At 39.2% G+C, this 21876-nt stretch overlaps 1 protein-coding gene across 5 annotated transcripts in view; it reads left to right on the top strand.

The window, feature by feature from the left end:
* arhgef3 (Rho guanine nucleotide exchange factor (GEF) 3) overlaps positions 1-21876 on the top strand; it is a 263389-nt gene that overhangs the window by 225994 nt on the left and 15519 nt on the right. For 4 of the 5 annotated variants that reach the window (XM_072280419.1, XM_072280420.1, XM_072280418.1 and 1 more), the window contains 2 exons: positions 13864-13971; positions 20365-20535. In XM_072280419.1, the coding sequence (XP_072136520.1) occupies positions 13864-13971; positions 20365-20535 (279 nt within the window). Of the gene's footprint in view, positions 1-438; positions 735-13863; positions 13972-20364; positions 20536-21876 lie in introns of those variants that run through there. The other variant, XM_072280421.1, reaches the window with a different exon arrangement.

The raw sequence follows: 21876 nt of genomic DNA, 5'->3' as shown, positions 1-21876 counted from the left end.
AAGTTTTGAACTGCTTTTGATGGGGGTGCTGGTGTGGATTAAATGTGGGGAAAGTTCGCTTGGACCCATTTCATAATTCTTGCCACTGGGCGAAAGGGCGCATATCGGGGCTAGGAAAAGCTAACGGGTGGGCACCTCTGATTTTAAAAATAGAAGCCTCCCCCAAAAATGTTGATAACAAACCTAACAAAAACAACTCATTTAGGGATATCCCCCCCCCATTTGTTCAGAAGGCTGGCGATCAAACTGAAGTCAGTACAGTGGGGGTGAGGTGTAAAAAGCAGAGGCTTGATCGGAAATTTCACGTTGTTTTTCTCCATCCGCCCAGTGTGTTTCGGTGCCTTGCTCCATTGCAGCGAGTGCCTCCGCCTCCCTCTTGCCTGTGGGCGGGCTGACCGCTTTGACTGACGCGCCCGTCCTGCCGCTGCTCTTAACCCGGCACCCGTTGCCTTCGACTGCAGCAGTCGATCGCTGGGAGATCAACTTAGGGTATGTAGGCAGCGGCACGGCCGGCTGAGCGGAGTCGACGGGGTGCAGAGCTCGGCAGCACAGTGGATGCACGACCCAACTTGGCCTCTGTGCTTCGAACTACAGTATCATCAGCTGTGAACTCCAAGATCCCGACCCCTGTCGCCACCATGGTGGCCAAGGATTACCCGTATTGTATCGCAGCCAAGAGAACAAACTGTGCCTTGGAAGTGCAGACTGTCAGTTCTTCAGTTAAAGAGATCGAGGTATGGTGAAGCAACGAGCTTCTGTGTCTGTGTTTGGTGGCGGCTGTTTTGTGCTTTCAAGCCGAGCTCGTTTTATCATAGACTTCTGAGTGCGAGAAACCACGTTGACAAGTATTGTACTTAACATTGCGAACCTGCCACTGTCTTATTTCAAAAGTACATTGGTACTGATCGCCACCTGTAACATTATGCCAAATTGACGAACCCAGTTTATATTAGCATAAGCGTTTAGTCTTGAAGGAATGAGGTATTGCCCCAAACTTTTGCATCGCAAAGTCGGCCCTCTTTTTGAGCGGTCTCTTCCATTTGGACTCCTCTTTGTGGTAAATTCACTGGGTCTCTCGATCCAGTTGTTAAGAGGTAAAACTACCCCCCCACACCCGCGCGCCTTTGAAGTCTCCAATCCAGACAACAGCTGATGTGAGATCCTCTCTGATTTCCAAAGTCTGCCGCTTCCATCTTGGCCTCTTCACTCAGCGGTTTGTACTTTGTTTGTACAGTAATGTACAACCCCTTTGAGGATTAAGCCTGGAAGCCAGCGAAATGGGGGGGGGCGCGGGAGGGTGAAAGCTGTCTAGCCTTCCTGGGCTCAGGAAAAGTGCAGGAATTTTATGAGTGCACGCTTGAAGTGTAGTTTCCATGTGTGTTCTTTTTTGAATGGTAAAACATATAAATACACACAACAAATTTGCTGCAGATGGAAGAGCCTCTAGTATTCCTCTCAATGCCTTGGATGTATTGATGGAATTAGTGGGTTCAAATCTTCTTATTTTAAACCTTCAGATTATCCCACTTACAGTGCTACATCCATAAAATCATTCTGGGGAATCCTTAAATGGAGAGTGTTGCTTTTTTTGTTTCAAGGTGGTGTCTGCTGGTTGTTTAGAAGTTGCAAACTTTTATCAATTGTCTTGAAATATTCTGCTTGACTGCTGTGTGCATTCGTGCCGATGTGCAAATCATTGAAAGCTTATTGCAACACGGAGAGATAAATGTAGAGATAAATTATGATAAACTGGTCTCTATTTTAATAAATTGTCTCTATTTTTACATTTTGATCAAAATTTTATGAGGTATGGTTTTTTTTCCTTGCTTAACTGAATTCAGTTGAATTCTAGCTGAACTTCTTCACTGGGAGCCTTGTCTCCAAGTAATTGAAGATGCATTTTTACACCCAGGCAATTAAATAAATTATCACAATTTTCTTCTTAAAAGTCCTTTACAGGAGTTCTGTTCCATCGAAATTCAGTCCTCTGCCTTTTGTGGTTTTGAAAATACTGTTGAGGTAAATGTGTCACTTAGTGAGATCTGAACTAGAGTGATTCAGTATCTTTGAAATGTAGATAAGTGATTGAAATTCAACTTAGCCTTACAATATTTTTTTTTGCTTGATAGCTTTTAAAGGAAGTATTAACTAAATGCTATTCAGCATCATATGCTGTTCATAACCACAGAACAGCGAAAGGTGATTAAAACCCAGTAGCTGAATTTTTGGGTAAGGGGTGGATCTTGTGCCCTGACTAATCATGACGAGGATGCCTTCTAGCTTCACCATGTGGTAATAGCATGCAGTTTACATGCAGTTCATAACAAAGTATTCCATCTGGAATAATCATGCCTTTAGCTAGTCCGTACTCATTCAAATTTTAGACTTGATTAGCTATATTATTTGCAAGTTTAATTCCATTTAAATATGATAGCAGCTATTTTCTTGAGCATTTTGGAGTAATGTTGGTAATAATGGCTCAACATTTACAATAACAATAAGACTGATTGTGGTAAAAGAAATGAATACAATTTTGATGATAATTTATCCATAAATAAGTTGTATTGTACAAACCTGTATTTGAAATCGCTGGTACACTCACTTCAGTGTGGTTATTTACATTAAAATGCATGTTCTGTTTACATTAAAAAATGCTTTGCTTTAGATTTTGCAAAATTTATGTCAGAATGTTTGTGATTTTGATCCAATAAAGCAGAATCTTCTATTTATTGCTGAGATCTGTTGATCTATTAGTTAAGGTGTTCCTTATACAGTGCAAAGGGTAGAAGAGGAAGGTGACCTTCAGGTGGAAAATGGTGTGCCTACATTTTGTCCTACAGCTCATTTGGCCTCAGGTTATTTTCATAAAGCAGAATCTTCTGGATGCCTTGTGTTTTGCCAATTTTTACTTTTAAAAAAAATCATTAATCCTTATTTTCTTGGAGAAAACATATTCTCATCTTACTAAAGATAAGTTAATTTCAGCATTAAAATTGAAACGTTCTTTCTGGTACATCATGGCAACATTTGTTTTACTTTGCAATAATGAATATTTTCTCTTCCTCTTCTGGTCATGTTGACTTCAGACAGAAAATTTATTTGTAAGTCTTCTATCCGCTGTACTGCCTTTTCATTCTATGTATTTTAGCAGATATATCAGTTTTTATTTTTACTGGAATTGAAGGTTGAAAATATGCAATATTTAACTCAGTCAGCAGGCAAAGTTGTTAATTGCCAAAATAATCAGAGCAATTGGAAGTGGAATTAAAGTCAATTTAACATGAACTTTTAGCCATGTTGGTTGATACACAAGCTTAGGTAATTTAAACCATGCTGCTGAATTGCACCTATTAAACCATTTTATATCTAACTTCTCCACCTATCTTCCTGGAATTTTCTCAATGAACATTTGCTAGAAGTGCTTTGAATGGAACAAGTGTATTTATTAGTGTCCTTTTTTCACATCCTTATGGAATTGGTAGGATTTTGACATCATGGAGTTGAAGTGATAATGTAGGTTACTTAACGTAGACAAATTTACAATGAGATCGCGAGGTTTAGGAATTTCCTGAGGTACTGCAATGGTGTGCGATGTTTGTGTGTGTCAATATGTTTGGTTATGTGCACTATGTTCATTGATTTCACATTATTCATGCACAAGTGGTTGAGGTCCCTTTGTTGTCATAAAGTTAAGTGCAGAAAGTGTGTATGACCCCTACATTGAAGCAATAAGTGTTTGTGAATGAGTTTAGTCAGATGTGTTTGAGTGCACAGAATTCACCTCCCATGAGAAAGACCTTTATTGTGCACTTTTAATTGAAGTAGATAATCCTTCATCAGAAGATTCAAAAGAACAACATATTGCTGTTGTTTTAGGGTGTGTGATTAAATAATTTATTCATTTATTCATTTGGTTCATTATTTTAAGAGAAAGCACTAACCTATTTATAAACACGAGGAAGTCTGCAGACACTGGAAGTCCAAAGCAGCTCACACAGAATGCTGGAGGAACTCAGCAGGTCAGGCAGCTTCTATGGAAATGAATAAACAGTCGACGTTTCGGGCTGAGACCCTTCTTCAGGACTGAACAGGGAAGGGGAAAGTCACCAGAATAAAAGTGGGGAGGGGTTGGTGGGAAGGATAGCTAGAAGGTGGTAGGTGAAGCCAGGTGGGTGGGAAAGGTCAAGGGCTGGAGAGAAAGTAGTCTGATGGGAGAGGAGTGTGGACCACCGAAGAAAGGGAAGGAGGAGGGGACCCGGGAGGAAGTAATGGGCAGGTGAGAAGAGATAAAAGGCCTGAGTGGGGAATAGAAGGAGGGGGAGGGAAAATTTTTTTATATACCAGAAGGAGAAATCAATATTCATGCCAGCAGGTTGGAACCTGTTTAATTGAAGTTTATCCTTCCGGAAGAATTTATATTAGTTTGGAAAAGTGAATTGCAATAGCCTGAACAATAACAGAAAAATGCACAAATGCTGAGAGCTATGTAACTGTAAATCATCTTAACATCATCACTTTAACCAGAAAAGCCTCCGGTTCCATGAGGTGGAGGGGGTGGAGATCACAACTCCTTTCATTTAAATTCTCGTTTTAATTGCTGCAACCTATGCCACATCAGGATCAAATGTCGAATTATTTGGCATAGATTATTTGAATGGATTTACAGTGCAGTCCCTTGTATTTTGCTGAGACTTTAACCAGCATTCTCTTTCTGCTGATTCTGGGTCTCCCAAAACTGTTCATCAGCGTTTACAAATGTTTACAGATCTCCAACACAAAGTATTAATTAATCTCTTTAAAACAGAACAAGTTGATCAATAAGCCATATCTTGCACAGTTAGGATGGTAATATTTTACACCACCTGAACTAATCAACATTTGGATAGGGTAAAACATGTTTGTATTCTGTAAAAGTGGCAGAATATCTTTTATTATAAGGATCTGATCTAGTGCACTTAAGTACAAGGTTGCTTTTTGTTAAAAAAAAGTTGCATGTATAATCCATTTTTTGCGTCTTTCAAAGAGCCCCAAAGTACTTAAAAACCAATGTGATGAGCTTGGTGTATTTAGTCGTAATGTAGGAAATCTGGTAGTTGATTTGCGTACAGCAAGCTCCCACAAATAGCAATGTAATTGCAACCAGGTAAACTTGTCTTACTGAGGGATAGCAGATCAAGTTCAGAAATATGCATGGCTGCCATTGAAGTCTTTCTTGTAGGTGCTTCTAGTAAAATTGATCCAGATATTTGTGCATCATTCAAAAGAATTATCCACATGACCGGCTCTAAGACTTGTTTATTTCTGAGGTCATTTAATACCAACTAGGTTTAAGGCTTTGGGGATGACTGAATCCAGTTTCTCAGTCCAACTTGCCTTGCAGCAGGAGGCATTTCATGACACTGTGCAGAATGGGCCTCTGGAAAAAAAGCGTCTTTTTTTAAGTGCAATTGTCTTGAACAGTTAACTAACACTAATCAGAGGAGAGGGCTGACTTTTCAAAATGGAGTAGAGCCTTGCTGTACATATTTCAAAAGAGGAGACATTTTGTATTTGTGAGTTACTTTGATGTGCATAAGTCAATAGAATTGCATGCACACTCAGTCGCATCTTTGGTAGCTCAGATGAGGAAGAGTTCTCACTGGTATTTTTGTTACAAATGAATAAAAACAGTTTGTTTTAATTGGTGGCCACTGGTCAATTGTGGATTATTATATCACATGGCTTTCCTTGCCGTGTTAATGTAAAATGGTTTTGATTACCTAACATATTGATAGCATACTGAAACATTTGTGTCGCATTTGTTGCTTTTAATAGCCTGCTCAAGGACAGACCTCAACGACAGCTGTAAATTAGGCAGTTTGGATTTCACAGATGTTTAGCTATAGAAGCCATGAATGTGGTTAGAACCATAAAAAATAAGATTTACTTTTTTTTCCCCAAAGTAAAACCCTTAAGATCTTTTATGATTCATTCAACCTTCAAGGATATCTTATGTAGAAAAAGGAAGCAATACTTGTTTGTTTTATGGGATCTGTGCTGAAAAGTGAGGCATATCTCTTTCAAAAAGTTAAATCAGGCATGCTGCACTGTCATACCATATAATTACTTTAAGCTCAAAGTACAGACAGCACCATAATTTGAAAAACAGCTGAAACTATGATTCAGGACATGCGGACCTATTTGGATAACCATTTATTCCCCTAGGCCTTTCATATGCAGTAGGATCTGTTATTGGATAAATGTGAAGAAATCAAATGAAGCCCTTGTTGGAGATTATAAATAATATTTAATTCAAGCAAAACAACAGTGTAAGTTGGCTGGTGACTGAAGATTTGTGGCTGGTGACAATGCCCTGAACTTAATGGCCAGATCACTCGTATAGCTAGCCAGAGGCCTGTGGAGAATCGCTACAGCACACATGTCAGCATGTTCTTGATGTCCACACTGCAGCACCACAGCCTAGAAGCATGGAGCTTAACGGAGGTCATACACAGGCACACCTGATCTCCTGCTCAATGTCAGATCAAACTGATCTGCGCAGCTCCATACAGATTGTTTGTATAATTTGGTGGATTTAATAGTCAGTTCATGGGCACAGCTGCCAAGTAAGCACAAATCCCTTGCACTTAAGTGAGCTGCTGACCCTTATTTCAAAGGTAAGTAAAGCTAAGTGTTTTGTTTCCTTTTTATTTTAATTCATTCAGTGAAGGTGTTCCTTCCAAATGTTGCATTCTTTGGGTTGGCTTTCGTTTTCTTCCTTACCCTATGCAATGCATTTTGTCTGCTGGGCCATATAAAGCAGTGTAAGGACAAAGAAGCAGATACCCTTTTTTTAAAAAAAACGGTTTTTAACTAGAGTCAAAATAGAGGAAAGGTGGCTTGGGGGGCAGATTTTAGAATTGAGTCATTTCAGCTGGATGCAAGGCTATTGTGGTAGTTGGAAGAAGATGGCACCAGCAAACGATGCCACCAGAGGTAATGTCCTTCAGACAGTTCACGAAACAACTCCTTTTACTTTCTCCTTTCAAATATGATTCTGCTGCTATTGGAACCTGTGATTTACATTTTGATGGTGTGTTTTCGGGCTGGCTCTTTGCTGTCTGTGAGGGAGTTCGGTGCGTCCTGGAAGCCAAGAAGCCTGGAGACACGATCGACTCCATTTCTTGCCAATTAAAGCGTCGAGCAAGATTGAAATCAACTAGGACAAGAGCAGAAGGCAAGCAGGTGTTCACCGCTTTCTGCCTGCATTTGACCGGTATCGCTCTCCCTCTTGCTTGCTGTTGCTGGGGGAAGGTGCCTACGTTTGACCAGGCCCTCCCTTGCTCTTGCTCGCTGCTTCCAGAGGAAGGTGCCTGTGTTTGACCGGTCTCTCTCTCCCTCTCGCTCAATGCTGCTAGAAGGATGGTGCCAGAGACTTGGATCTTGGGCAAGGTTCAATTGACACAGTTTGTTGGTGGACGTTGTAGTTTATGCTATATGTGTTTCTGGTGACTCCTTTTTTATTGCTATTTTGTGTGATTTTGATCAGGGCAGTCTGCCTCTGTAGCCTGCATTTAACGAATGACTAAATTGAACTGAACTAAAGTATACATTCCTAGACTTTGTGGTTTAATGTTTTATATGGTGTTTGTTGCTCTTTTTTGCCATATGCACGATTTGTTCTTTTTTTTGCACGTTGGGTGTTTGATGTTTTCTTTGGATGGTTCCATGGTGTTTCTTTGTTGCCTGGCTGTCTGTGGGAAGACAAATCTCAGGGTTGTGTACTGCAAGTATTCTTTGATAATAAATGTACTTTGAATCTTTGAATTTGTATTTAGAAATATTCAAGGGAGCATTTAAGAAATATAGAAATCTGAAAAGGTTCTTGCTTCACAAAGATTGTTCAGATGTTAGATTTGCAGAATCCTTATAAATGATTTAAGGTTACTAATGTTGTCTAAAGCAGACAATGGTGAGTCACCAGACATTCTTTCTCCTTGATTAATTAATAACCAAAGATCAAACTTAATAGTTACTGAAGCTCTGTCTGCTGTTATGAAGACAGTGGCTAAACTTGCATAACAAAGGCACAAGGGATAGACAATCAATACAGACTATTGGGAAGTAGATGTAATCACATACGACAGCTGTCTTCAAGACCACAGTTAAGCAGCTTATTGAGGAATTTTGAAAGACATAGGTATCAAGATCTAAGAATTTAATGATCAAACAATGTTGAAAAATAATATCATAGATATAGAAAAATCTTCTGATGAGAAAATACTTATAGAGGAACTTCGTATTAGTTTAAACTCTTACCCAAGGACATAATAGGCTGGTCGGTGGTGTAGTGGCATCCGCACTGGACCTCAAGGCGGGTGGCCCCGTGTTCGCACCTGGTCGGCCCCTGGCACACTTTCCATTGGTGCTGGATTGAGCATCAAGCTAGCAATTCAGCCTCGTAAAAAAACAGACAAAATGCTAAAGAAGCAGCAAGGCGTGGAAACGATCAAGGAGATAACAATACCTGTCGGTAAATCTATTACCTTTCAACATGTTGGATATTACAGAAATGAACATTAACAACATTTTACAGAGCAACCCACACAAAATGCTGGAGGAACTCAGCAGGCCAGGCAGCATCTATGAAAAAGAGTAAACAGTCGCTGTTTCGGGCCGAAGGGTCTCGGCTCAAAACGTCGACTGTAGTCTTTTCCATAGATGCTGCCTGGCCTGTTGAATTCCTCCAGCATTTTGTGAGTGTTACTTGGATTTCCAGCATCAGCAGATTTTCTCTTGTTTATGATTTTACAGAGCAGTCTTATTCACTTGCATTATGTGAAAATTTGAGTTACCTTTTTACAAATAAATATTTGATTTCATTAAAGTATGTATTAAACACACATAAATATGGAAATTATAGCCAGAGACAAATTATATTCAAACTTCTTGCAATAAAATGCATTTTTTACAAGACTTTAAAAGACATGACAAGTTCTAACATCCTGAAAAGCTATGAAAGAAGTCTTACATGGAAGCCTTTTGCAATAAATCCTTTGTGTCAAATAAGAATATACTGCGTCAGAAACTCCAACTCCTGATATACTCGGTCGTGGACATCTCCTTCACTAGAAAACCAATAAGTTTCAGAAAGATCACAAGGCCTCTTTGTTTGAGTGATTTGTCCTTCAAACGTAGAGCACAGACTCCTTAAAAATTAAAGCAATTGGGGAAGACCTTTCACCAGATGTGGCTACTCCTATACTTTGACACTTTTGGTGACCAGGTATGGGGAGCAGCAGATGCAGAGTGACATTAAAGGATGTGGTGCTCATTACTTGCAAATACTGTCTTTAGTTTAAAAATAACTCATTAAATTTAATATCTAGAATAAGGAAAGCAACAACCAAAATAGATATGATCTCTAATACACAGGATTTATAAAAACTGGATTTTAAGTTTTGAAGCAACACACACACAAAATGCTGGCTTTCCAACAACTGCAGATTTTCTCTTGTTTTTAAGTTTTCAATATTGTTCTTTGTTTTTTTTTATTTTGAGAGAGAACCAATGGTAAATGACAATCAATCACTGTAGGTTTTGGACTACCAAAATGCCTGGAAGTATCAGAAAGGATCATCTTAGTCTCCAAGCATCAAGAGTGCTTACTTAGGCTTCACATGTGTGGATGGAGGTACAAATGATGGATTAAATGAGAGCAATTTCATAAGGTGGTAGGTGGTGAACAAAGAAAACAGCACTTAAAAGTCAACAAGTGAGAAAGGATTGAGGAAAATTGAACAGGGCAACCAAATTTGTCAACAAAATTTTGAGATTAACCATAGCTATCACCTGCACAGAAAAAATACTTATTTATTTGGAGGATCATAGTACAATTTTTATGCTGTGGCAGGTAGTGGAAGAGAAATTCTTTTACCTCCACAGATGCTACGTCACCCACTTGAGTTCTTCTAGCAGCTTGCGTTTTGCTCTGAATGTTAGGCTGTGCAGTCTCTTGTGTTTCTTCTTAGTGATGGCAACTGTCACCATTTTGGCATACTTCCTGATACTCACTTTTCAGCAGGATGCCACTTTATTTCTGTTAAGCACTGAGAAGATTGAACTCCCTACCCACTATTTACCATTGCTATTTTCAAAGCTCTACTTGGCCATAGTCTCAGACCCTACCTGTTAATGTGTTCCCGCACAGAAATTTTGGTCTTAAAATTTATTCCCGGCAGGGATAAACTATATTCTTTCGATAACACTGCTCTTCCCTCCCTCAAGTACTTAGCCTAATGTCCCTCAGGGAAAAAACTCTTGTCAACTTTCCTGGTCTTCCCCTGTGCCATCTGATTTCTAAATGGATATTGAGCCCATGAACAATACCTCAATACTTTTTTTTGTATTTCTGTTTTTGCACTAGTTATTTTAGTGAAGTAGATTCTCACTTTCTATTATATGGGGGAAAATGTTTAATTATCCTAAATAGTTTTGCTATGATTTATTAACTGAATAAACAGAGTAAAATTTAAATATACAAGGTTAATTTTATGTCTTCCTGTTCTGGATTCTGATAGTCAAGGATCTAGATTATTTTGTTTAACAGGTAGGATTTGCAAACAATGAATTGAAAGGAGGAGCAGGTTAAGCTATTTCATTAAAAGGGAGGCCCTGTCACTCAAGTTACTGTACCTGTTAGAATTGCAATAGGCTTATTCAGGTTTGTTTTGAACTGTAGGCTACCGTCCCTTGTGATAATGAAAGATTGCATTCCCAAGAGGTTGTGACATGATACAGTGCATCTCACCCCTTTACAGTTGTACTACATCAGCTAATAGAAAAATCATACAGAAAGTATGGTAGAATACTTGCTCTAGCAAACCCCATAAAAAGCTAACAAAGGATGCTGTGTATGAATTTGCCATCATTAAGTTGGAGCACAAGGAGGGGAGGAGGAGCAAAGAATAGCTGTGCTTTCGAGGAGATTAAAATTGAAGTAAGAAATGTACATACATCCTTTCTTTCAGAATATTATACCAAAGCTGAATAGAGGATCATTGAAGATGATGATGGCATTGCAATCAACCCAAACTGCTATGATTGATTTTATAAATCATTTTACAGCTGTTACATTGATAAAAACAATTCTAGGAAAGACATTGTTATGAGCCTTTTTTAGATATTAATATTTATTTTGAGTGTATTAATTTTGTCCAGTATACAAGTTAAAGTGTTTCATCTGAAAGCCACCAATCTCTGTATGATTCACAACTGTCATTGCTGACTGTTCACTTTGTATTAAGCAATTCACTTTTGATTATCATGAATATGGCTTGTTAAATTCCATTTGTATTTGTTTAACTGGGGCAAGTTCTTTACAAATAGCATAATAAGCTAACCTTATTCTTTAAATAAATTGAAAATTAACATAAAGCCATTAATTCAAACGTGTTCAGTTTTATTTTGCAGATAACAGTCACTGAGCAAAGACAGGGGAAATGGGACATTTGGTTTTGAAAGTTTTTCCTTTACCTGGAGTACCCTCTGATCTGACTTGGTCAGATTACCCATGAACAGGCATTTTTAAACCAGTCAAACACACTCTTAATTGAGAAGCTGATTTGACTATCCGATTTAAACAAGTTTTGGATAATTTTCATCAATAGGTAATTTAATATCACACTGGCTTTAAGAGCACTGGATTCTGGGAAAAATAATACCTTGGCCATGATAAAGTTGTTGAACTTACAAAATGGTGATTTAGTGATATCAATCAATCTTGCATTATGTGCATGATAATTTAGTTACTTTTCTATATAAATTAGATTCTTACTCCAAATACAGTCTTCATAGAGGTAAATTTTCAAATGATAAAAATAACTTTCTCCAGTTAGTCAATAAATCTGTTGAATACCCCAAATATTTCAGGGTGCTTTAATCAAGGTATCTGATTTGAAATAAAAGTTCATGCTTCCATTTGTACAAACAGTAATAGTCATAGGAAAGTACAGCACAGAAACAGGCCTTTCAGCCCATCTAGTCCATGCTGAACTATTTAAGCTGCCTACTCCCATTGACGTGCACTGGGACCATAGCCCTCCATACCCCTACCATCCATGTACCTATCCAAATTTTTCTTAAATGTTGAAATTGAGCTTGTGTGCACCACTTCAGCTGGCAACTCATTCCACACTCACAGCACCCTGAGTGAAGAAGTTTCCCCCGTGTTCCCTTTAAACTTTTCACCTTTCACCCTTAACCTATGACCTCTGGTTATAGTCCCACCCCACCTCAGTGGAAAAAACCTGCTTGCATTTGCCCTATCTATACCCCTCATAATTTTGTATACATGTAATAATAATGTACAGGAATTTTTAAAAGAGTAATTGATCCTTAACTATTTGAGCTATGTCTCTTGTTAAATAAGAAGTGTTTTCTAGGCTGGTTAATAGTTGGACTTGCTTTTAACCTGTTAGATAAAATAAATTTAATCAATGCATATTGCTTGTTAAATACTATTTATGTTTCAAATAAAGTTTTCTTTCCCCCTTGAAACTAAGTTCATAATCATGAAAAACAAATTTTTCAAACCAAGTACATTTTTTAAACAATGGTTTACTTATTATTTAAAAACTTAAGCATACCTGCTCTATGAAAAACTGTGTGGAAACAAAATGTAGTCCAGCCTGGCTATTAGCTGCCTTTGTATCAGTTGGTAGCATAGGTTGTCAGGGTAGGTGCTTTTTCATAGGAGGATTAGTCAGGCACTGAATAGGAGATTTGATCTGAATAGGAGATTTGATCAGAATATGAATGCAACTGCATTGACGTCAGAAGGCATCTAGAGTGCTAGCCATTGAAGACAGCATTTTAGGAATCATTGAAAAATCTGAAGAGATACTTAGTACTGCTGGTGTACTGCAGAATATTGCTGGTAAAAAAGTAGCAATATTTCCAGAATCTTCTACTGAGGAATGTTTCTGAACTTGAATGATTTTAATTGGGCAGTGCTGCCTTTTTGGAGTTTGAAGGCAAAGCTATTTGTCTGAGAAGGCTGTAAGCATCTCTGTCAGGATATAAAATGTTTACTAATTTGGAATACATTGTAATAATGAGGCAGATGTTCCCAGAAAGGATGATGGAAGAGGTGCTTGCTGCTTGGAATTCTACTGAAGCAGCTGCATTGTGCAGTGCCGATTTTTACCTAATTGTGGATGCTGCAGCGCGCTGTCACAGATAGATCTGCAATCAGAAAATGATGCTTCTAGAAGGACTGCTTGCATGCACTGAAATCCCAGAGCAGCTAGAGATTTATCTGAAGGGCTTGAGGAAAAGAGGCAGAATTTTCTAAAGGAACCGATTCAGATACAGAGATGTTTATTTTAGGGTACTTTATGGAGATTTTTGGTAACAACTTACAGAGATTTTATCTACTGGACCTTTTTCTTCAGCAGCTTGGGGAATGGAGATTAAAAAATACAAGGTATATTTCTATTGAATTAGCAGTAAATTAACTTCTGTGTGTTTTTCTACATTTTCAAACCTGATATTTCTTTAAATCTTGTGTGGTAAATTAGGAATTGACATGAGGATGTTTCTGAAACTGGAGTTCTGATTAAAATTTCTTGTGCATTGCTAAGCTATTTGTAATCTAACTTACCAGTTATTATTCAATGTCAGTTCACTCTGAAGACAACACGCTATGTGAATATGGATTTTTCAATGCACAAGGATTAAAAAGATGTGTTTTGATGTTGGTCACTAAACGTGATAAATGCCTCTTCCATGAGTCTTGTTTAGCTTCAGTGTTTTCCCTGAAAAATTAATCACCTGGAACAAATGCTGAATTATGTTGACACTTTCTCTCTGTTACTTTTTAAGGAACCCAGTAACAAACGGGTGAAACCTCTTTCCCGAGTCACATCTTTAGCAAGTCTTATTCCTCCTGTAAAGGCCACGCCTCTGAAGCGATTCAGCCAGACGTTACAGGTAAGATTCCACCCCTTCCTTACATAGAGTAATCGAATCATACAGCACACCGTATTAACTATTTGCGTGCAGAGAAATCCAGTGAAGGGTTTCATTTGAATTTGTATGTTTATTCAAAATGTACAATTACTTTATAAATTCTGTGCTTTTTATCAAGCCACAGATTGCCTTTCAATAGGTTTTGATAGAGAAATGTATACAATATACATCCTGAAATTATTTTTCTTCACGAACATCTAGGAAAACAGAGGAGTGCCCTAAAGAATGAATGACAGTTAAATGTTAGAACCCTGAACCCCCCCCAGCTCCCCCCCATGCGTAAGCAGCAGCAAAGCCCCCCTCCCCCACCAGCAAAAAAAAACCTCTGCACCCTCCACCGAGCACTCAAGCGTGCAGTAAAGCATCAATAAAGACACAGACTTGCAGTACCCAAAGACTACTCATTCACCCGGTAATTCTTCATACCACAGGCTCTCACTCTCTCCCTAATAAGGGAAAAAGAGGTGTCCCCGTTATGTCTTGTGCCCATATCAAGCTTAATAGAAAGTTGTTTCTATTAACTTCTGCTTGATAAGAATATAGATGAATAATTTAAGCGAAGATTGTAATACCAAAGCACAATATTTTGAAGCCATTGTTTGTATGAAAGCATTAAAAAGTCATGCTGCCCGGCCTGCTGAGTTCCTCCAGCGTTTGTGTGTGTCGCTCTGGACTTCCAGCATCTGCAGATTTTTTTATGTATGTACATTAAGAAGTGTTCGTTCCTCCTTGGAAAGTCAGGCCTAGTATGAGCCAAATGAATGAGCTGGATTATGTTCAACACACCCTCCCGTTTGTCCTTCCTCTCTCCCTTCCTCCCCCTACACAACTCCTGTACTGATCTGGCATTTTGTGCGTCTGGGGCCCAAATGAGCTCGCCACTGCCTCTTCACCTTCTCTCTTCCTGCCCCTGTCCTCTGTATTGTTGGTGGTAGGGTTTGTGCCTGCATGACCATCCCCAGCATCAGCAGCATTGTCTCACTATGTCATGTTATGTGGTGACATTACTATTACAGCACGCTTATTGTGCATATTCTGCTAGTCATTGGCAGCTGCCACATGTCCTATAGTGGGCATCCATGAGTACAGATGGCACAACACCCTGGCATAGAATTAAGATATCACAATCTAATCTGGCATACAGAGTACTGATAGTGACTCCCTGCCTATCTGCAGAGGTGAAATCATCCAGTGCACAGCAGAGTTGAGGTGCACTGCCCATAAAGCAACGTGCATGTTAATGGCTCCTTGCACTGAGAGAAGTTTGCATCTTCACCAAGCCTTGTATTAACCACCTGCTGCTCTCCGGTAGGAGGAAGTGAATGCAAGCATCTCTGTTTGCACCAGTCTCCTCTGTAATACAGAAGTGAGTGGCAGATTTGGAGAATTTGCAGAAAGCTTCCTCCTGGAAGGAGTGAGTTGTACGCAGTGCTGTTCCTGCACCCATTGTCGCAGTCAAGGGTAGCGTGGTTCTTGTGCTTTGTCTGTGGTTGCAACTATGACTGCAGCAGATGGGAGATACCGGTGAGGACATGCACCAGATGGTCACTTTCTTAGCTGCACCTGCTCGTTAGTATTGATATCTGATCAGCCAGTCACGCGGCAGAACCTCAGTACATCAAAGCATGCAGACACGGTCAAGAGGTTCGGTTGTTGATCAGCCCAAACATGAGAATGGGGAAGAAATATGATCTGTGTGACTTTGACTGTGGAATGATTGCTGGTGCCAGATGAAGTGGTTAGAGTATCTCAGAAACCGCTGCTCTCGTGGAATTTTTGCACACAACAGTCTCTGGAATTTACAAAGAATGGTGCAAAAAAAAACAAAAAAAAATCTTGTGAGTGGCAGTAATGTGGGCAGAAATGCCTTGTTAATGCAAGAGGTCGGAGGAAAATGGTCAGACTGGTTCAGGCTGTCGGGAAGATGACAATGACTCAGATAACACGAAGTATCTAATAAAGTGGCCACTAAGTGTACTTAGGGAAGCAAAGATATCCCATACTGTTGAAAATTGGGAGAAAAAAAATGAAAACTGCAGACACTGGTAATCTGATACAAACACAGAAAGTACTGTAGATGTTTAGCAGGTCAAACACCATCTGTTGGAAGAGAAACAGGGTAATGTTCTTCAAAATCAGATAAACAGTTTTGAATCTGAAACTTTAACTCTGTTTCTCTTAAAATGGATGCCCGCTGGCCTGCTGAATGCTTCTGGCATTTTTTTGTTATTATCTAATGAATTGTTCTTCATTGGAATTCATCCAGGAGGACAGGGAAGTTGCAGGCTCTTGGTCTGAGCCCTTTTTCCCTAACCTCCAATGTCTTTCAGTCGTCTGGCCAAGCCTGGGTGACTCCTTGCCCACCCTCCTGGTCATTTTGCATTGTAAGATTATCACTCATTAGCTCATGAATGAAATCAACTGCTCAGTGGAAACCTGAAGTCAGCCATTCATCCTACACTACCCGATGCACCTTTTCTTTTAAGTTCGGTAGCATAACCCGGGTTCAATTCCCGCTGCTGCCTGTAAGGAGTTTGTATGCTCTCCCCGTGATCGTGTGGGTTTCCTCTGGGTGCTCCAGTTTCCTCCCACAGTCCAAAGATGTACTGGTTGGTAGGTTAAAACAAGAAAATCTGCAGATGCTGGAAATCCGAGCAACACACACAAAATGCCAGAGGAACTCAGCAGGCCAGGCAACATCTATGGAAAAGAGTAAACAGTCAATGTTTCAGGCCGAGATCCTTCATCAGGACTCAGGTCACTTTAAATTCTTCCGTGACTAGGCTAGGGTTAAATTGGGGGGTTGCTGGGTGGCGCAGCTCGAAGGGCGGGAAGGGCTTATTCCGTGCTGTACCTCAGTAAGTAAATAAAACTGAATCACCTCTTGCTGCCTTGGGGGTGGGACGGTTGGGTAGTGTCAGTGGGGGACCTCATGAGGGTGCAACAGGAATAAGTAAGGTTAGTGTTGTGGTGCTTGATGGCCAGCATTGATACCATGGGGCAAAAGGGTCTGTTTTAATGTTGACTGATTCTGAAGTAGTAACTACATTAACAATGTTGAACCTTCCTGGAATACAATTGCAACCATGAAGTTATAAAGAACTCTTCCATTGGTTGAAATCAGAAAACAGTGTTTTGTGTTTCTTTCTGTGCTATGAGGAGGAATTACTTTTGCCAGAGGGTGGGGAGTCTGTGGAATTCTTTGCATAGAAGGCTGCTGAGGCCAAGTCATTGAATAGATTTAAAGCAATGCACAGAAGATGCTGGAGGAACTCAGCAGGCCGGGCGGCATTGAAGAGTAAACGGTTTTCACGTTTCGGGCCGAGTCCTGATGAAGGGTCTTGGCCCGACACGTCGACTGTTTACTCTTTGCTGTAGACGCTGCCCGGCCCGCCGAGACCCTCCAGCGTTTTGTGTGTGGTGCTTTGGATTTCCAGAATCTTCAGATTTTCTCTTTTTTTTAATATTTAAAGCAGGCTTGACAGGTTCTTGATTAGTCAAGGCATTGAAGGTTACGGTGAGAAGGCAGTAGAATGGTGTTGAGCGGGATAGTATATCAGCCGTTGTAGGAAAGCGGGGTAGACTCACTGGGCTGCATGGACTGATTGTGCTCTTTATGATCTTATGGTCCATTCATTGTACAGGTAGCAGAGGTAGCCTGGAGATGCAGAAAAAGGGAGGTTACTAATTTACTTTGGTTGTGTTTCATCGTGACTGCACAGAGATTTTTTTCTTGTCCCTTGGGGCAATACATTTATTCCCAGAATTGATGTGTGAAAAGTTTCTGATCTTTCTGGAAGAGAACTGTATTCGTTCCATTTGTGCTGACCGTGAAAGCAAATTATGCTTTGGCTAGACTTGAACTGTGCCTGGCAGCCTGTCTACTGTTCCAAGTGTATTTGTACAGCTGTTGCAGGACTTTATTACTTGCAGCACTTACTTTGCAGAAACTTGAATAAAAAGACTGTTTTCAAGGACGAATAGTTCTCATTTATGTTACAGGGACATTTTCATTAGTAAATGTAATGGAGTACATGACTGATTCTGTTAGGGAAGAAAGTGTGGAAGTTGTTGGGTTGGGGGGTGGGGGAAATTCCCTGAAAATTGTTAACTGCCTTTTAATCTGTACAGATGGTTGTTTACTTCATCATTATAAATAGGCCCCTCCCACCCCCGGTGTGTAGATGAGTAGTAGTGTCAGAAGAGTTAATGGGAATATGGAGAGAATAAAAACTGGAATGATTGTAATGGGGCATTTGATGGGTGGGGTGGACACAAAAGATCATGGATTCAGCCCAGTACATCACGGGGTGAAACCCCCCCCCCCCCAATCATTGAGCTCATCTACATGAAATGCTGTCATAGGAAAGCAGTATTCATCATCAGAAATCCCCACCATCCGGGCCATGCTCTCGTCTTGCTGCTGCCATCAGGTAGACGGTACAAGAGCCTCAGGACTTGCACCACCTGGTCAGGAGCAGTTACTACACCTGAACCGTCAGGCTCTTCAATAAAAGTCAATAACTACGCGCAGTTGCCCCATCGTTGGAAATGTTCCCACAACCAATGATCTCACTTTAAGTACTCTTTATCTCATTAACTCATGTTCCTATTATTTATTGCTATTTATTTATATTTCCATTTGCACAGTTTGTTGTCTTCTGCACTTGGTGATCTTTCATTGATCCTGTTATGGTTCCTGTTCTATAGATTTGCTGAGTATGCCCACAGGAAAATGAATCTCAGGGTTGTATATGGTGACATACAGTATATATACTTTGATAATAAATTTACTTTGAACTTTGATATTGGGCAGGAGGTCTTGTGTCTGGCTGATATCTCCCTAGGCCTAATTCCTGATAGCTAAATTATGATCTTTAAAAAAAAACTTATCAAAAAATTAATTAAGATGTGACATGAACACATATAACCCATATAAGATGGGTTAGAATGATGAGTCATGAACTATACATATACTGTACAGTGGATTCCCATTAATTGGGACACATTGGAACCAGTACATTTTGGCCCAAATAAGCAGCTGCCCCAATTAGCCAAAGTTTTATGGAAATAGTTAAAAGACAAACTACTGTTAAACTGAGCAACAATTTATGTATTTAAATGAAATACAGAACAAATTAGGACACTACCAATACCTCTACAGTATTATAAATCTATGTATTAGTTCCTGAGCTATTAGTTATTGATTCAGAATTCACCTGCTGTGTTCTTTTGATTGACTGTAAATGAACAAAATCAGCGCAGACAACTAGTGCAGATAATGGACTGTCTTCATACAATGCTTTCGATGATTGCATCCTCCAAATCTTCATTTTCATTGTAACATTCAAGATGATTGTCACTAACTTCAAAATTTCTTTGTGGTTCCTAACTTGTTGAAGTAGTGAAATCGTTTCATTTTCACTCCTGGCCATTTCTGGCATCTCCAAGCCTGAAAGCTTGAAACTCAGTGAACAGACACCACTGCTTATTGCTTCTTACTGCTTATTTCTCATAAGGTAAAAGTTTCCTGCCCTAATTGAATGACATAGTGTCCCAAATAAATGAAAGGGATCCTGGCTATTTTTTTGATGTAGTTTTTGTTCTTTAAGAGTTGGCCCAAATAAACGGCTGCCCTCGATTAACTGTTGGCCCAATTAACTGTAACCCATTGTATGTGTGTGAGACACACACACACATATAGTTAGATATAGATATATACATACACTCATCTGTATAACTGCAAATTTGGAACGATGCAATAATTTCACACACACTAACCATGGAAGAGCAGGTAGATTTCCACATTAGAGATATGTTGGCTACTGATTCTGGTGTCAAATATACATTGATTAAACTGGAATGAAAACCCATTACCTGTGTGTGTACTTGGCAAGGCTGCATTTTATATGTGATCAACAACTTTATATTATACATCCAACAAGGACTATATGTTATTTCAGTCAAGGTTTTTTCTTGCATTGTGCTTAAACATAATCCTTTCTAATATTTTATATTAACTGAATTGGAGCTAATCAAAACCTGTTCCACTGTCTCATATTTATAACTGGCTGGCAGAATCACTATCTGTTGTTGGTACTGTTGGACTACTTTTTATTACAAGACATTACTGTATGTATGTTTGATATGGTATAAAAAATCTAAGCGAAGGTCCACTTCAAAACATAAAGGTCACATTGCAAATTCTCTCATCTGCTGTATGTTATAAAAGTATTTTTTCAGTTTACAGTGACACTTGGAGTAAGCCATTTCAATTACATTCATGTAACTCCTTTCTTCAGCTGTTTTTTGGTGCAGGAAATCTGCAGCAATTCTTTCCTCTTTTTGTTTTAGCGTTCGATTAGCTTCCGAAATGACAGTCGGCCTGATGTTTTCACTCCGAGACCCTCTTCCAGAAATGGTCCAGCTGTTATTACAAAGCGTCGAGATAGCAAACTGTGGAGTGAAACATTTGACATTCGTGTCAATCAAATGCTTACAGCTAAAGAAATCAAAAGGCAGGAGGTAAGAGTGCAGACCAGCTATAGAATAAATGAACTCTCTTAATTATTGACAGACTTCAGTTCCAGTAATGTTCACTGAATTAGGATAACGATTCCACTTCTGGTTCCAGGTTATCATCATGTTATTTACTTAGAGGAGGATTGCGAGTTCCTTCCTCAAGGAAGAGATTGAATCTACTTTCAGATAGAGATAAACACAAAAGATACTAAATTTTTTAAAAACTCCATAATCAAGAAAACTGTAATTCGTTTATTATATTTCTCTGTTCCTAACTGAATAATTTTGGTTTCTGAAAATCGATTTGCAGACAGATTATGTTGTACTTGGTGACCTATATTGGCAGATTAAACAATGCTTCAATATTAAAATGTCCACTCTTGTTTTCATATACTTTTGCAGCCTTTATTTGTAATCTCAAATAGCCCTTCAAATCCAACAGTATTTCTTAGATTTAATTATTCCATTATCGGCAGGCATATCGCCTTCAGCCAGGGACCAAACCTTAGAATTCTTTCCCTAACCCTTCTATCTCTCTCTTTCTTTAAAATCATTCCTTAAAACCTATCACATTGTCCAAATTTTGAGCCATAAATCCTGAAACATCCTTATGTGGCTGAATTCAATCTTGCTTGATAATACACCTTTGAAATTACGGAATGCGTGCTATGATAAAGGTGCAATATAAATTCTTGTCGTCTTCATCATTGCTATTACTGGCATCATTGTCTACGTTACAGAGGCAAATGCATTATCTTCATGAATTGAAATAATTTTTATCATTAACTCCTGTAGTAACTATCAAACAAGTAATATAATTTTTAAAAATCCTGCAAATCTTACACTAATTTTGCAAAGTCTTAAATGAAACTTATTTTTGGGTTAGTACTGAAACTGCAGCACTACTTAGCAAAACATACAGTCAATTGAAAACGTCTTTCACGCAACAACTTCTCAGTGGATATGGAGGTATGAATCATGAATTGCAAACATTAAGTCAGCACCAGATCACTGCCCTAGGACAGCAAACAATAGGAAGCTTTGTGGGTTCTCTACCATCTCCCATATCCAAAGGACAATAAAACATTGATCAAACACTGTAACACATTTGACATGCTGGAAGAACTCAGCAGATCAGGCAGCCTCTATGGAACGGAACAAACAGTCGACGTTTCAGGCCAAGACTCTTTCTTCATAAGAACTCCTGAAGTGGCAACTGTTTACACCTTTCCATAGAAGCTGCTTGACCTACTGAATTCCTCCAGCATTTTGTATGTGTTACTCTTGATTTCCAGCAAATGTAGTATCTTTTGTGTTTATTGATGAAACATTGAGATATTAAAC

This window comes from Mobula birostris, chromosome 16, assembly GCF_030028105.1.
Source record: "Mobula birostris isolate sMobBir1 chromosome 16, sMobBir1.hap1, whole genome shotgun sequence".
Lineage (NCBI taxonomy): Eukaryota > Metazoa > Chordata > Chondrichthyes > Myliobatiformes > Myliobatidae > Mobula > Mobula birostris.
Note: the sequence above shows the minus strand (reverse complement) of the source record. Positions and strands in the feature narration are given on the sequence as shown.